The following is a 17048-nucleotide window of genomic DNA, read 5'->3' on the forward strand; positions in this document are numbered from 1 at the left end:
CGGCGCTCACGGCCAAGCCGGCAGCGCCCGGCAGCCGTCCAAGGGCTTTTTATCAACTGGCACCCAAAAGTCAATAAGGAAGATGCCGCCTGTTTTAATTAACAGCAATTTCACTCTAACGGGGGTGAGCTGATGTGCAGGGGGGGAGGGAGGGAGGCCGGAGACAAAACATGACCTTGTTGGTGCAGCACACACAGCGGGACATTGTTTTCCCCTTGGAGTTTGGCCTTGGACGCTGCTGGGCTTCGTGGCACAGCTGGGTGCTGGGGACAGAGGGTTCTGCCACCCGTGGTGGCTCTGGAGCTGCTCTGGTGGGAGCAGGATTCCTGGAAAACTCCAGAGCTCAGGATGTGGCACTTGGGAGATTCCTCCAGGGGTGTTGGTGGCTTGGGCTGGCACAAAAGGCTCTGGATTTTGGGAGCCCCCGGTGAAATCCAGCTGTGTTTGGGTGCTGGCAGGGATGCTGCAGGCCAGCACCAGCAATCCATCGATTTAGTTCCATTTTCCTTTCTCATCAGTTCTCCTATTCTGGGAAATCAGAGAGGAGGAACATCCAGAGGGGAAAAACCTCCCTGAGTGTGTGCCAGGGTGCTGAGCAGGGCAGGGAGCCGGGGTGTGACACACGGCACAGGCTGTCCCCACTGCAGGACACCCCGGGGATGGTGGGGATGGAATGAGCAGGAGCCTGGAACGAGAAAAACCCCGGGATGAGGCACCCTGGGCTGAGCAGGACCGGGGGGTGACAGGACTGCACCTGACCTGCACCAGGACAGTCCTGGGGGGGACAGAAAAGGGACAAGGGGCACCACGGGACCCTCGCGGGGGTGACAGGGATGGGGTGAGCAGCACCCCAAGGGTGACAGGGCAGGGGGCAGCGGCACTGCAGGGGGGTTGGTGATGGGGCAGAGGCACCCAGGGGCTCTGGGCTTGGGGGGAGCAGCACCCTGGGGGTGTCAGGAATGGGTGAGCAGCAGCCCGGGGGGGGGGTGGAAATGCCATGAGACCCCACCCAGGGGAGGGGGTACCCCCATCACCCCACCGCGGCCTCCCCGACCTTCGGGGGCTCGGCAGCCACCAGAACCCCCCCGGCGCCGGTCGGGGCGGTGGCTCCACGGCGCTCCCCCCGCCTCCGGGGCGGGCTCGGCCCCGTCCCGCCCCCGCCCCTCGCCTTATCAGCGGCCGGCGGGGGGCTCGCCCCACTCCCGCCCAGCGCAGCCGCCGCGGCGGGGCCGGCACCTCCGCAAGGGCCGCACCATGGGCAGCCAGGGCTCCAAGGCGGCGGGCGGCGACCCCGACACCGCCAAGGCCAACGGGCAGGTGGGTACCGGGAGGAACCGGGGGGTACCGGGAGGAACCGGGGGGCACCGTGCGCTCCGCCGGGGCGGGCGGCAGCGCGGACAAAGGCGCGGCGGGGAGAGCGAGGTGATGGAGCCGAGGGAAAGCTTCCTGTCCCGAGGGGTCCCTCCTGGCCCGGGGGGCACCGGGGGATGCGGCACCGCCCGCGCCGCGCCCCGGGCTCCCCCCGGCACCGGGCGGGTCCCGTCCGCCGCCGCGCCCCGGTACCGGGAGTGGAGCGCGGGCGCCGCCCGGTGGTAACGCGCTATCCCCCCCGCCCCAGCCCGGCGGATCCCCCCGTGAGACCCTCACCCAGGCCCGCTGCAGCCCCTTTTTCTGCTCGGGCACCTCCCGTGCGCTGCTTTCCCTCGGGGAAGCCCCGCTCTGTGCCCGGTGTTCCCCGTTTCCACCGGCTGCAAACCCCGCTTCTCCCCGTCGTGCTTCCCCCCCATCCCCGTCTCTTTTTCTCCATCCGGACCCCCCCGTGCTCGGTGCCCCCCCGTTTTCCCGGCTGGGAGCCCTTTGTAGGGCGTGGGGGGGTTTTGGGGAGGGGGCGCGGGGTCCCGGCGGTGCCTAACGCGCTCCCCCCGCAGGAGAACGGCCATGTCATCTACAACGGGGACATGACGCCCAAGGTGGGGGTCGAGGTGGCCCCACAGAACGGGAACGGCTCGGCGGAACCCCCCAAGGAGGAGAGCGAGGGCGAAGCGGGCGGTGCGGACACCATCGAGCCCGCCCCGGCCGCCGCCGACGGCGGCGACCCCAAAAGCGAAGGGGCCGCGGCCCCCAAGGACGCCCCCAAGAAGAAGAAGAAGTTCTCCTTCAAGAAATCCTTCAAGCTGAGCGGGATCTCCTTTCGCAAGAACAAGAAGGAAGGCGGGGACTCCTCCGGCTCCTCGCCCACGGAGGAACAGGGCAGGAGCGAGGAGACCCCGCCGGGGGGGCTGCAGCCCTCGGCTCCCCCCGAGGAGGAGGAGGAGGGCGGCGAGGGGCCCGAGCCCAAGGATGGAGGAGAAGCCGCGGGGAGCCAGGAGGAGGAGAAGCAGCAGCAGCAGCAGGGAGGGGAGAGCCAAGGAGACACAGCCAAACCCGAGGAACCCTCGAAAACCGCGGGGCCGGAGCCCACAACGAGCCCGGCGGAGCAAAAGGAAGAGTAGAGGCCGCTCGGGCATCATCATCATCCTCACCGGGGACTCTCACACCGCCCCCCGACCCTCCCCGCCCCAGCCCCGATCGCCACGGACTCGCCCGCACCGCCCCGGCCCCCCTAGGACTGGCAGCACCTCCCGCACACCCCGCCCTGCAGGGATTGCGCTCCCCGTTCCCGGTAGAAATCAAATTGAAAAAGCTGGTTTGGATTCCCACCGCCGCCGCCACTTGGAGTAGTTTGAGCTGAATTCCTTGGAGAAAATAAACAAACAAACAAAAGAAAGCTGGGGAGGAAGATTTGTCCCGGACACCACTGGAGTTTACAGTTTGTAAGAAGCCTGGATCCCAAATCCCACTCTGGATCTCTCCAGATCTCTCCTCTCCTCCCGCTCCCACTGACTGTTCAATGGAATTTTTATTTTATTTTGTGTTTTTTCGTTTTGTTTTTGTTTTTTTCTTTATTTCTCAGTTTACATTCCTGGTTCTGACTTTTCATTTCAAGTATTTTGTGCTTTTTTATATAGAAATCGATGGTTTAAAAAAGCTAATCTGGTTAGTTTTTTATAATGTCTTCTATTGGCTTAAAACTATAAAGCTTGTAAGTCCGCTGTGTTTAATTCTGCTTTAAGGGATAACTTTTAGGGTGTGGGGTGGAGAGAGGGGGCCCTACCAGCTGTATAATGTGAAGCCAACATTGTTGTTTTTTTTTTCTCTGTAAATAATTTTTTTAATGGCCAAGAAAACCACTTGATTTGCAATTTTCTAACTTGTAAAAAAAAAAACAAAAAAAAAAAAAAGAAGAAAGCGAGAAAAAAAAAATCAAAAAAAAAAAAAAACCAACAAAACGACAACAAACCCAAACTAAACCACCAAACAAAAGCTGTAACATTTGAAAGGAATAAATGGTGAGCCCTTTATGGGAGAGCTGGAGTCCTTCTTGTCCTGGATGGAAGGGGAGGAAGATGGCAGTTGCTGATTTAGCCCAGCAGCTGCTCTGTTTAATCAGCGCTCGCCGTTAATTGACTCGCAGCAGATGCAGAGCCCCGGCCACAAAGGACTTTCCCAGCCCAGCCCCATCCCCACCTCGCCATCGCTGCTCCAAACCTGTTTTCTTCCCAATCCCGCTTTTTCCCCCTGTGGAAGCTGGAAAAACCCTCGGGATTTTGCTTAGGATGAGGCGGAATTCCCGATTTTTTTAAATTTAAATAGTTTTTTTTTTTTTTAGAGAGGGATTAGCTCCTCTGGGCTGAAAGGAGCACAAAAGGCGAGGGTTGGCAGCAAAGATTTCCTGAACAAAGGGAAAAGGAGGCGACAATGGAGCCTCTATCCCTGCTCCTGTCACCTGCACCGGGATCTGGGATGGTTTTTTCGGGATGGATCCGGTGGTTTTTCCAGAGATTTTCCTGGAAAATGCTCCTGCGGCTCCTCCATTTCATGGCCTTGCTCCCAATTCCCACCTCGTGCTCCCAGTTTGCCCAGTTCCACCTGCTCCTGCTGTTCTGGCTGGAGAAGAGCTAAAATAATAGAAAAGAAATAATAGAAAAGAAATAAAATAATAGAAAATAAACCCCAAAGCTTTGTTTGCCCAACAGGCACCACCCTGGCAAGGGCAAGGAGCATCCAGGCTCTTCCCGAGCCTTGAGGTAGGTGGGAATACCCAAAAAATTCCATGTTTTACGTAAGAAAGCCAAAATCGGGGATTTGTCTCCCAAATGGATTCATTTCTTTGAGCAGAGGGGTGAAATAAATGGGTTTTTTTTACCCAATTTTGAAGGAAAAATGGGATTTGGGAGCATCTGGCGGAGCCGCAGCCTGGCAGCCATTTTAGAAATGCTGGGAAAGGGAAGGGCTCGGGAAGGGGGAATTCAATGGTGATTCCATTCAAATTCCAGGGGTTTTGTTCCAAAAAAGGGGAGGATTTAATGGTGGGAGGGAGGATGGAGCCTTCCCGGGGCTGTTCAGCACCCAAAGTCCACTGAGCTCACACAAAGCTGCTTTTTTTTTTACTCCAAAAAGAGCAGATTTGGGGTTTTGTGGCCATTTCAGGTGTGATCAGCACTCAGCTCCACAATGGAGCTGCTAATAATTCAATTAAAGGATTTTCATCCTCTCAGATTCTGGGTAAAACCACTAAAATTCAGCCCAAAGGTGAATTAAGTCCATCACTTGATTATTCCCAAATTGCTCCACTCCAAGCAGGAAACCAAACAGGATCAGGGATGAGAACCCAGCTGGAGTTTGGGAATAAAATCAAAGGAAAACAAAAATAATCCCCAAAACCCATCACATTTGAGCTCCTTTGAGAATCTCAAAGCAAAAATAAAAAAAAGGGGGAAAGGCAAAAAAAAACCCCAAAAAACAAAGAAAACAAACAAAAAACCCAAATAATTGACAAAGGGAATAACCATTAACAAAAGAGATTCAAGCAGTTTTTCAGGTGTAGGAGAAATAAATAAATGTTTTGGTGGATGGAATTAAACCTGAAAGAAGAAAGGAATTAATGCCTTGTTTTTCTTCCCAACTCCTAATTCCACCTCTAATTTTTTTTTTATCCATTAGATCCAAGCACAGCTCTGAAAATGAATTAATTGAGTAAAAAAGAAGACCAGGCTCACACCAGCAATAGAAATGGAGCAGTTTTATTACAAAGGTTCTGAAAATTCAAAATAAACGCATCTTTAAAAAACCACAATAGATTTTTCCCCTCCCCTCGTGTCCCTCCCACATTCCCCAGACACAAAGTTACACTGATCTCTCTCTTGTTTCACATAAAAACACTGAAAATCAGAGTGAAAACCTCACTCAGATCCCAAAGAGACTAAAAAACTCCACGGTGAGGGGGGAAAAAAAAAGGGAGGGGGGGAAAAAAATAAGGAATTAAAAAAATAAACCCTTTGAAAAAGAACCTGTGTGAAGTTTTAGCAGCATTATTGGAGTTGAAACCCTCAGCAGTGCTCCCATGGGAGGGTGCAGAACCTCTGGAATTCCAGAGGGATCCCCCTGAGAAAGGAGAGCAGCGAGTTGGAACTGCCTGGAGAAAAAAAAATAATAAAAAATTTTAAAAAAATCCAAATTTCTCCCCTCCAAAAAAAACAAAAAAAGTTTTATTTTTCCCTTCCCTGGGTTGTAGAAAAGGAGAGGTAAAAGGTCACAAAAGAGATGTGGGGGTGAGGATGTGTGGGAGGAGGGAGAGGAGCTGTGAAAAAGCTCAGAGCCCCATCTGCTGTTCCCTCAGGATAAAAAGGTTGGAATTTACTGGCCTTGGGAAGGAAATCCAGTTGGAAAACTTGGCTTAAAAATGAGGAAAAAGTTGGTTTTTTTAAGGGATCCACATGAAGAAAAGCTGCCAGCTGGGTTCTTTGAGGGAATTTCTGGGGTTTCAGCAGAAAAGTGGAGCCAAAGGGGAGGAATTCCCTCCCCAAAAACCAGGTGAAAAATCCCTTCCCTCCCTGGAGGAGCATCAAATGCTGCCACACTCCTTGGATCCAGCAGATCTTGGAAAACTGAATCACCCCCTAAAGGTGATTTTAATTTTACATTTTCCAGATCTGGGCTCTGGGGCTGATTCATTAAAAAAAAAAAAGCCAAAAAATAGAGAAACAAAAAGACTTTTCAGGTTTCTTTTCAGCTGCTTCATCTCTTTCCCCAAGTTTGCTGCAGGGAGGAGCCAACTCTGTTCAAGAACTGCACAATTTAGACCCTGAGAAGTGGCACCAGCTCACAGGTTTTTGTTTTTTTGTGGTGGTGGAATCCAACTGAAGACCTCAAAGGTCTCTCCCAGGCTTTGTTTGGGAATTCTCCCGTTAAAAACAACACCAAAAAAAAAAATAAAAATCGAGGAAAACCAAGAATTGATGGCCATCTTTCCACCTAACCTGAAATGCAGACACTACTTCTACTTAAATTATTCTTTTCCAAGGTTATTTCAGAGGAGAGAGCAAAGGCAAGGAAGTGATTTTTGTGTTTTTAGAGCCACACCAAGGAGGGGCAGTGGAAGGCAAAGAGTAAAACTCCCCCAGACACCAAACCTGGGCTGCTCAGCTGAATCCTCCCCTGCCTGCTCCCAGTGGAGTGCAGCAAGGAATAATTTACAGTTCTCCAGTCATTTATACAATTATATAGAAATATATACAGAAAACATATATAAAATAGAAATCCTGTGGGGAGGAGGCAACCCAGGAGCTAAACCTACGACAACACCCGGGCAGCTGCAGCCAACTCAAGTGGATTTTGTTTCTTCCTTCACCCTGGGGAAGCAAAAAAAATAGAAGGATTTTGGTTTAAATCAACAATTTGGGTTTGAATCTAACAACAAGGCTTAAAAATGTTGCTTATCTGGTTCATTTTCAGCTGAAATTTAATATATTGCTGAAGGAAAGAGCAGTGTTTTGATTTTTTAGCCCTCTCAACACCTGCAAGCTTCTTCCAATGAGGAACCTGTGATAAATCCACCCAAATTGTCACCTCAACCCTCCCAAACCCCACTGGGCAGGAGCCAGGCTCACCCTTTGGGTTCTGCTGCTGCTGCTTTTTCCTCTTTGACTTTTTCCTCTTCTTTCTCATCTGGGAAAAAAAAAAAATAATAAAATTAAAGACACACAGCAGAGCAGGAGGAAAGGAGAACTGCAGGTGGTGCCAGCTCTGCTGCTCACCTTTCTTCTCCTCTTCCTCCTTCTCCTCCTCTGCTTTCACACGTTTGGCTTTCTTGAAGTTGGCGACGTTTTTGCGCCCTCCCTCGCCCTCGTCCTCGGAGTCGGAGAATTCCTCATCACAGGATATTCTCTTGTTGGAATTTCGGACTGAGGGGAGAGGACAGAGCTTGGCTGAGCAGATTTTCAGAATCAGGAGGCTCCCAGGATTAATTCTCTGAGCGGAGCTCACGTAAATCAGGATTAGGCCGTGATAAAAACACTTTATTTTGGTACCTGCTGCATCTTTGAACTCATCCCAAGTGCTCCAAGATCACAGGGACAGCTTGGATTAGGCACAGTGGGATGTCTAGACCTGACAGCAGGTTTAGAACCAGCCTCCCACTGCCAAATCTGTCTGCCAGATCCCAAGGGCCAAGCTGGATGGAAAACTCCATTTTCCACTGCTGGGATCACACCCAGGATTCTGCCAAGGATTCTCAGAAACTCCTGGAATTCTCCCTTGAAAACCAGAGCTCCTCCCAATATGGAAATCACCTGGCAGGAGAGATCCTGCAGTGCTTTGTCCTATAAAATCCCAGCAGGGAGGTGGGAATGGATTCAAATCAGAGAGGTCAAACCCTGGGGCAGAGCCTGAGGTGAAGCTCCAGCCCCTCCCCAGGGATTCTGGGGGCTCCACAAAGTCCCAAGCCCAAGGGTTTGACTTTGGATGCCCCCACAAACTGAGGGGAATAAATCCTGGAGTCAGAATTGGATCTAAACCCTGCATCCTCATGAAGAGCTCATGGATCCCGCTCGGCTTTGGGCTTCTCCCAGCAGAATTCAATTCCCAGCACCTACTGGAAATGCGTTTCTCAGGATCATCCTCCTCCTCATCCCCACTGTCCTCCTGGACAGCATCCTCAGGAATTGGCTGCATCTGGACCCCGGGAGCGTGAGGGAGCATCCTCAGGTTCTCGAAGAGCCGCTGCCTAGAGCCAGCCAGGGAAGGACACTTTGTCACCAGGGGCCACCCAAGGCCACCAGCCCCCGTGGAAGGGTCATTCCAACACCCACTTGATTTTCTCCAGGTATTCGTTGGTGTTCTGGTTGGTCATGTTGGAGGGGCTGATGTGGAGCTTGAAGTCTGGCCCAAAGTACTCAAAGTAGTCGTTGTATGGAAGTTCTGGGGGGAAATTAATGGTAATTAACACCAAATTAGAGGCAGGAGCAGCACTGAGGGCATCCAGAAGGGATCATCCAGAGGTGAGAGAAGCCCAGCAGCACCATTTCCCTGAGCTCTTAGCGGGATATCACTGCTCCTCAGGGCTCCAGGGGGGAATTACCATTGGGGATCTCAGTGTCCAAAGCCACAGCAGTCTCGTAGGTCCAGCAGCGGGCCACGTTGCGGATCGTGTACCCCCCTCCTCCCAGCATCAGCATGGGCAGGTTAAAGCTCTTCACAAACTCCACACACTTGGCATGGCCTGCAGGACAAAAAAAACCATCCCACTCATTCCACAAATCCCAACTTTTCCATGGAAGCTCGTGCTGTGCCTGCGGCAGTTCAGCTCCCACCTTTGATGGTCAGGTTGAAGCAGCCCAGCCTGTCCCCAGACAGGGAATCGGAGCCGCACTGCAGGACAACGGCGCTGGGCTGGAACGTCTCCATCACTTTGGAGATCACCTAAACAACAAAAGCCTTGTCACCCCCTGCCCACAGGCCACTGTCACAGCAGCACAGTGACAGCCAGGCACGTGAAGCCATCCCCACAGCTGCCCTGCTAACACTGGGGCTCTCACACCCAGGAGCTCCCGCACAGGCACACATTGTTCGGGGGGAACAGAGCCTTTGGTGAGCCTTGCCACAGGAAAAACTCAATCCAATCCCCCAAAAGAACGACCCCAAGGACAAAGAGGGAGCCACAGAGGATCCCTGAGCAGAGGAGGCTTCACTTACAGGCTTGAAAATGGCTTCGTAGGACTCGTCGTCGATGCCGTCCCGCAGCGGGTAATTGACAGCGTAGTACTTCCCTTTGCCTGCCCCAATGTCCTGTGGGGGGAGAAAGGAGAACAGAGCTCAGCAGAAATCCAAATTCTGCTCCAAACTGGGAAAGGAAGCTTGGATTCCAGTCTAATCTGGATATTAAGAAATATTTAACAATATTAATAAATATTAATGATTTACTGTGGAGATGCACAGCAGTGGCCCAGGCGGGCCAGACCACTCGCTGAATCTATTCAGTCAGCAAATTCTACTTTAAAATAAAAATAAAATATTCTCCTCTAAACTAATATGTATTTTAACATTTCTTTTATCACTCACAGTGATAAAAGAAACTTTTTTTTTTTAATCATTTATTAAAAAGAGCATTTCTTTTATCGCTCTAAGCAGTTTATTAAAAATAGTTATTTCATTTATGGTGCAGCACCAAGGTCTTGGCAGGGCTGAAAAAAATACAAATCCCAAGTGAAAGATGAGAAGATTTAGGTGTAAAAAAACCAAAACAGTTTCTATAAAAATCCTATAAAAGTAAGTAAAGAACCTTTCACCCCTGAGAACAGGAGTTCTGGCAATGTCACAAGGTGACACTTTGAGTGACACAGAACTGAGGCACTGCAGGAAACGCCAATAAAAATCCACTCCCTCAGAAACCTTCACCCAAAAGTTTGTGTCACCGAATTTTGTCACCAAAATGTCACCTTCAGAGTCATTTTTTGTGAGCACAACCCCACCAAGAGAGAGACTGAGAGCAAAGATTTGGGTTTAATAAACGATCAGGGAGCCTCCCCATCCAAACCTCAGCCCACTGAGCAGGGAGAGCCAGGAAAGCTGGGAAAAACCCAAATTTCTTGGGAATTTTTTTGGCTCTCACCCTCAAGTCCCCAGTTCCTGGGAAATATTCTCCATATTTGTGGAAGGACACCGTCATGACTCGGTCTGTGGTGTAAAAAGCCTCCTCCACCCCATCCCCGTGGTGGATGTCGATGTCAATGTACAGCACCCGCTGGTGGTACCTGGAAAAAATCAGAATATTGCATTTCTGCCAACGAAAAACTGCCTCCAGAGCAGAGGAAACTGGGAGGAGAGCATGGAATTCGGGCCAGGATTTACAGGGGAAGGAGCTGCAGGAAAGGGACAGCAGTGGAACAGAAAATAAGTGACCCCTGCTGCTGAGTTTGTTTCAGATTCAGCTCAGTTTGGTCAGATTTAGCCAATAAAGTGCATTTTTATGCCCAAGCCTCCCCCAGTGAGGTTTGCCTGGAGCCAGAAGCTGTCACACAGCCATGGGTGGGTGGCACAGGGGAGGGACAAAGAACAGCAGCAAAAAAATGTAACACCCAAAAAGCTCCAAAAATCCTCTGCCTCCTGCTGGACAAATCCCTTTGGGGAGAGAGGGGAGCAGAGCACAAAAAATCAGCTCTGCTGGGGAAAAAAATAGGGAATAAAATAAAAATCCTGAGGAGAAAGCAGTGAGGAAGAGGAGGGAGAGCTGCTGCCCATACTTGAGGAGCTCCAGGATGGCCAGGACGATGTCGTTGACGTAGCAGAAACCAGAAGCTTCTGATTTTTTGGCGTGGTGGAGACCTCCTGCCCAGTTCACTGCGATGTCTGTCTGCTGCTTGTTCAGCTTCACAGCACTGGCTGGGGGAGAAAAATCACACAGAGTTTAAAACAGGAGTGAAAACCCTGGGCCAGAGGCTGAGGTGAAGCTCCAGCTCCTCCCCGGGGTTTTTTGGGGGCTCCACAAAGCTCCAGCTCAAGGGTTTGACTCTGAATTTCCCCACAAACCAAAAGAAAATGGGAAATACTTCACATCCCTTCCCATTTTTGCCTCAGAGCAGAAAAATCTCCAGAGAGTAGAGCCCAGCACCCAGCTGGTGTCACACTGGAGATGAGCTGGATTTCTCAGAGCCCTGAACAAATCAAGCTTTTAGCTGAGATATATTCAGGTCATTGAGTGAAAATGCATCCAGGCAAAGGAAGTTCTCCTCCCCCAGCCCCTTCCATCAACTTTCTGCACATTCTGGAATCTCCCAGGATCCAAATAAATTATAAATTCTGTGGAATTCTCCAGCTCTGGGAGCAGAGAGAGCAGAGAGCTGCTTCAAAAACTGCTGCAGTCAGTGCTGGGGTGTTGCTGGCACAGGAAATACAGACTGGAGGTGTCATTGTGGCAGCAGCAGCAGCCACAAAGCTCTCAGGCTTTGTGCACATAAACAACTCCCCAGCAGTTTTGCTGTGAATTGTGAGAAAATAAAAAACATTTCAATGTTCCAGTTCTCAAACCTTTCAGTTTCTGCTTTGCCTCACATCCAGAGTTTTTAAAAACAGCAGCTAAGCCACCCTGGTATTTCCTTTCCAAGTTGTGCCTGCCCAGAGTGAGACTTGTACAACTTTTATTTTAATGGAAAGATCAGGTTGAATTTTTTTTTTATTTCAACCATGCTGTTGTGGTTTTAACTCTGTCACTGGTGATGTTACAGAGCCATTCAGTGAGATAACCCAAATCAGTGATTAACAAATGGAAAGGGATTCAACAGGCAAAGCTTGGAGGAAATCTGGATTTAATTATTAAATCAGCAATGGGTTCACAGAGACAGAATGACATAAAACACAATAAAAAATACACAGGATTTGTGATCTTACCAACAGAGCCTCCAGCAGAGAGCTGACAAAACTCAAAGAGCCCATCAAACACAGGGCAGTCCTCCCCAACATTAACTGGAAGAGAATGGAAAAGAGTCATTAAAATAAAAGCAGAAATAAAATCCAAATCTTACATCACCATTTGGGTTTGAAAAGTGGCCAAAAGGGTTAAACAAAATGCTGTGATCAAATGATAAAATGGAAATGTGTGGCTGACACTTTGCACACTCCTTTCACTTCAAATCACACAGTTTTCAGCACAACTGGACTTTTAGTAAAAATAAATTTTTACTGTAATTAATTCCACTATTAAAAATAGTCACTCATTACAAAAAATTAAACTTCAGGTCCTTTGATTTATTCTGCCCAAGTCTGGCATGCAAAAATGGAATTAGAAACTGTTCATTCCCTTTCCAGCAGGTTTTGTTGAAGAAAAGCTCTGTCCTTTGCATATTTAATTTTCATATTTTGGCTTTTTCAGGAATAAAACACATTGCAGAAAACACTGAGCACCAGAGAGAGCAGAGTGTTCATGAGCTGTGGCTGCTCCAGGGGTAAACAGGTCAGTTTGGGTAAAAAATGCACTTTGCTGGATGTCATTTGGTGGATTAAAGAATATCATGGACTGGGGGGACGCTTTCAGTGTGTCTGAAATCATGAACCTCATGCAGAAATATCTGTCCCCTTCAGCTCATGGTGGTTTCCAAGAGTAAAATGTTGTTTAAATGAAGCTTGAGCTCTTCCCACTGGTTGTCTGGACTTGTTAGAAATCTACTTTGCCAAAAAAACATCAGCTCAGAGTGGCTGAGACAGCAAATCCAGGTTTTTGTACCATTAAAGTGTCTTTCCATGGATTGGAGAGGTTGGAACAAGACATCAGCTCACAATTAACCTACAAAATCATCGGGTATTGATGAGTATCTCAAACTTGCCCTGAAAATCCTTCAGATTTGGGGTAGAACTGAGGAGTTGTGGTTTCTAAATTTGCTGGTTTTAAATGCCCCAACTCTTCTGGTTGAAGATGAGCATTAACACAAAATCCACACAGGTCAGAAATGGAGTAGCTCTGTCATCTCCGAGCCAGGAAGGGAATTTAGGCAACAAAATTCAACCAGCTCAAAGGATTTCCCCCAGCTCCTTTAGCTTGAGAGAGGGACCAGAAAATCAAAAGCAAAGTCAAGAGAATGACAACTGATAGAAGTTTATCCCAAACTTCTGGAGCTGGGCTGGGATTCCCAGATCCCAGATTTTCAGCTGCAGCATCACTCACATCTTTGCATCTGCTTGCTGTACTCAGACATGTTGTCAGGGCGGATGGACCTCAGGAATTTGATGTAATCATCACTGTGGTACTTGGTCATCTCCTCTGCATTGGCTTTGTGAGGACGCTGCAAGGACAGTAACACAGCAAGGATTGTTCTGGAATTCCTCCCCTCCCTAATTCCCAAATCCCAGATTTACCCCCAGGAACTGAGAAAAGTATCAAATCAGCAGTGTTAAATAAGAAAAACTGAATTTGAAAGGCAAGAGTAGCACTGTTGGCAAGTTACACATGCAGACATGGAAATAAATTTAATTTCAAGGATAAAAAACAGTTTTCCAGTCTCCAAAGCCTCTCTGAAGCATAGAACCCCTCCCTTCAACACTGAGAAAAAACCAGAAATACATCAACACAACTGACTGGGGTTTATTACTCTCCTCTCAGGGAAAAGCTCCACAATTAAAGGTGAAACATCAATTATGCCACACTTACATAGATCTCCATCTTCCTGTAGAGCCCATAGTTGAGCAGGAGGTTGTGGGTCATGCGGATCCTGTGGGGTTTCATGGGATGTCCTTGGCCATAATAATAATTCCCAACATCCCCTGGAAGCAGAAAGGAGTTGATCATCAATTCCTGGAGAGGGACCCATCAGCTCCTCTGGGATTTATTTCTCCTCCAGCAGTGGGTGGGATCTCCCACCTTCCTGGCACAGGGAAATCCATGGATTCAGGGTTCATCCTCAAATAAAGACAGAAGTTTGGAAGTTCAGGGAAGGTGAGACAGGGAATTTGGAATGCCACCATCAGTGGAATGTGTCCCTGCCCTTGGAAAGGAGCTGGAATTGGATCATTAGTGCTGGATCATCTCCCAACCCAAACCATTCCATGGTTCTGTCAATACAGAGGAAGAATCTCCAAGGTTTTTTGGGCCAGAGGAGCTCTGGGCTCAGTGCCAGGAATCTCTCCCAGGTTTCAGGGAGTGCTGGGAGCAGGATTCCCAAGGGCCACGGGAGTTAATCCCGGCTCAGACAGTGACTCAGCCCAGGAACACCCGGCCTCTGCCTCACTTTCCTCCTGTTTACCCAAGGGAAATGGGATCCAGGGAACTCTGAACTCAGCAAACACCACCCAGCTCTGCTTTTACAGCTCCACAGTTGTTTTCACCCTTTTTTTATTCCTTGAAATCCTCCAGAGGATTCCCAGGACTTTCCAGCCACCCCCCAGGAATTATTTTATGGGACCAGGGGAATGAAGTCACCTCCCCACGAGGATTTTCTCCTCCAAACTGAGCTCACACTTCACTTCTAACCGGGTTCCTTTCCCAGGGGGGACTCATTTCCCTGAAATTTACAGGAATTTCACTTTCAGATTTCTGCCTGCTGCCTGATTTGGCTGCAGAGAGCAGGAATCTCTCCCAAGCATCATTTTCCTGGGAAACCAGACCAAGTTGTTCCTGGGGTTGAACAACTCCTGATCCTTTTGGGAAGCAGGAGATCCAATCCGGTCTGGCTGGGTGACTCAGAAGGGAGAATTAATATTTCATCACCACTCCCCACCTTCTGCAGAAGCAGTTTTTCTTCCTGTGGACACAGATCTATTTTCAGGTAGGAAAAAGAGATGCCAGAGGTGCAAATCCCACATCCAGGCAAGTCTGCTGCTGGAATTTACTGTCTGTGGAGCTCTGGGGGAATGTTCTTTCAGTAAAATGTATTATTTTCAGTCCAATACGGGTTCTTTTCACTGAAAATAATTCTATTTTCTGAAATTTTGGAAATCCCTGCTGGTGTTTTCCTGGGGTAAGCATCCTGGCAGTTTTAGGGATGTATTTTACTACCTCTAAGTCAAGGTTTGGGGATCTTGGAAGAGATATTTGAGGCTCTGCATAAAAAAAATCCAAGCACAGAATTCTGTGAAGCTTTTTCAAAGTCACCATCAGCTGTCCAGGGAATGCCCTGGGCCAACCCTGAGCTCCTGTTCCCTGTGCTGAGCACATCCCAAGCCCTGTGGATCCACGGATGAGCTCAGCTGCTCCTGGACGTCACAGCAGATTAAGGAGTGTGAACTTAGCAGGCTCTGCTGGGGTTAAACAAATCCCTCCACAGGGAGCTCTGGATGGAGAAATTCCATCCAAACCTTTCCACAGGCCCTCGGGATTCCATAAAGGACCCTTTGGATACCATCCCCACTTCCTTCATCCCATCAAATTCAGGGAATTCCCACATTCCAGGGCTGATTCAACTTCCCAGCGTGGAAAATAAAAGGTTCAAATCAACAAATTATTTATTTCCTCCCAGCAAACGCAGCTTTTTACCCCTCAGCTGTGGATGACTGAGAGCTGCTCAGAAAAGAACAGCTAAAAAGAAAACAAATCTTTTAAAAAGGGCACTAAAACCCCACCACAGAGCACAGAACCCAAATTTGTGAAATTCCTGTGCAGCAAAGACCTGCAGGGCAGCAGCATTTCAAACAAAACAACTGCTTATTTCATATTTCAGATATAATTAAGTGCCTTTAAAAATTACAACCCAACAGGGCTGAAAACCTCACATTTGAGGAAAAAAACTTCACATTCTTAGAGGGGGAAAAAAAAAAAAGCCCTCAGCACAGGATTTGGAAGAGCCTCCTACACTGCTCCAGCACTGGGCACATCCTTTGAGAGGGAAAAAGTAGCAAGAACAAGTTTTTATTTGATTTCAGGCTAAAACCCGTGATGGAACAGAGAATTTCAAAACACCTCTCATACAAGGTGAGCACAGAGCCTGCGAAAAACCAGCCAGGGCACCGAGCCAGCCCTCTAAAGGGAAAGGGAGAGGGGCAAGACTGGGATTTTCTGGAAGCCCCAGAGAAGGATTTGTCCACCCTGTTCCTTCCCTGCTCCGCAGGGATGGTGACGCAGCCCCAGAGGCAGAACCACAAGGAGTCACTCCACAATCCACGATCCAGAGCCAGAAGTGAAGGATGCTCCTGGACAGGAGCTCCGTGCAAGGAGCCACGCAGCCACCCTGGCTTCCCAGAGCCTTTCTGTTCCCCCCTGACACCAAAGGATTGTCCCAGCAGTGCCTCTTCCTCCTCAGAGCCCGTGCAGCACCTCCTCCAGAGCTCCCCAAAATCCTTCTCCAGCATCCAAAGCCTCTCCTGGTCTCATGTCCCTGTCACCATCCCGGACCCTCCCCAGCCTTTCCCATTTCCCAAAACCCCAGATCTCCACACCTCCCATTCCCATTCCACCCCTCTGATTTCCCCCCACTCTTCCCATTCTCCCCTCCAGTGTCCCCCATACCCCTCCATGCCCGCCCAGATGCTTCCTATACCCCTCAACCCCATAAAAACCCCACACAACCCTCGAGCCCCACGCCCTGCTTGCCCCTGTCCACCAGTGCCCCCAGTATCCATCCCTGCAGCCCCCAGTGACCCCCCACAACCTTTAAAATCCTCCCCACCTCCATATCCTCCAATGATCCCCCGCTGCCAACCTCTCACCCCATCCCCAGCACCCCCGTCCTCCCTCAGTGACCCCCACAGACATCCCCACCCCTCTCCCCAGTGACCCCCGGTGCCCCCTCACCCCCATCCCCAGTGATCTCCATTCCCTCCCATTCTCCCCTCAGCCCTCGCCCCCTCTCCTCAACCCCGCCTCCTCCCCACCCCCCCCCGTCCCCGATGCCCCCCACTCCCCCCCACCCCGGGACGGCTCCTCCGCGCCCCGGCGGTCCCGGCGGGTGCACGCAGCCCCTCACCATCGTAGTAGTAGCAGACTTTGCGCTTCGTGCCCTGCGTCAGCGCCATTTTCCTGCCTCCCCTCACAGCGCCCGACCCGCCGCCGCCCGGCGCAACCAACCCTGCCCGCCCCGGGCCCGCGGCCCCGCCTCCCGCGCAGTTCCGCCCAATCACAGATCTCCGTTCCGCCCCCTCCCGCCCTTTGACCAATCGCAAGCCGCAGCGGCACCCAGCAGGTTAGGCTGAGCGATAGGGGGCGCCTGGGCTGTACTACTGCGGCGGGGGACGGGGGGGGGAGGTTGTAC

At 50.2% G+C, this 17048-nt stretch overlaps 2 protein-coding genes across 2 annotated transcripts; one reads left to right on the forward strand and one right to left on the reverse strand.

Annotated features, from left to right (window-relative positions):
• The first annotated feature begins 1168 nt into the window (after window positions 1-1168).
• MARCKSL1 (MARCKS like 1) lies at window positions 1169-6092 on the forward strand. Its single transcript, XM_058856413.1, has 2 exons — window positions 1169-1317; window positions 1929-6092. The coding sequence occupies exons 1-2, from the start codon at window positions 1255-1257 to the stop codon at window positions 2490-2492; spliced, it is 627 nt and encodes a 208-aa protein (XP_058712396.1). The 5' UTR covers window positions 1169-1254; the 3' UTR covers window positions 2493-6092.
• A 136-nt stretch (window positions 6093-6228) lies between these two features.
• On the reverse strand, window positions 6229-16942 carry HDAC1 (histone deacetylase 1). Its single transcript, XM_058856410.1, has 14 exons — window positions 16764-16942; window positions 13517-13629; window positions 13034-13151; window positions 11764-11838; window positions 10620-10758; window positions 9989-10130; window positions 9073-9165; window positions 8691-8799; window positions 8459-8599; window positions 8190-8298; window positions 7974-8104; window positions 7137-7283; window positions 6990-7047; window positions 6229-6731 (listed from the first exon to the last, which is right to left on the reverse strand). The coding sequence occupies exons 1-14, from the start codon at window positions 16810-16812 to the stop codon at window positions 6704-6706; spliced, it is 1452 nt and encodes a 483-aa protein (XP_058712393.1). The 5' UTR covers window positions 16813-16942; the 3' UTR covers window positions 6229-6703.
• Between the last annotated feature and the right edge of the window lie 106 nt (window positions 16943-17048).

The sequence above is a fragment of the Poecile atricapillus genome, chromosome 24 (assembly GCF_030490865.1).
Source record: "Poecile atricapillus isolate bPoeAtr1 chromosome 24, bPoeAtr1.hap1, whole genome shotgun sequence".
Taxonomy (NCBI): domain Eukaryota; kingdom Metazoa; phylum Chordata; class Aves; order Passeriformes; family Paridae; genus Poecile; species Poecile atricapillus.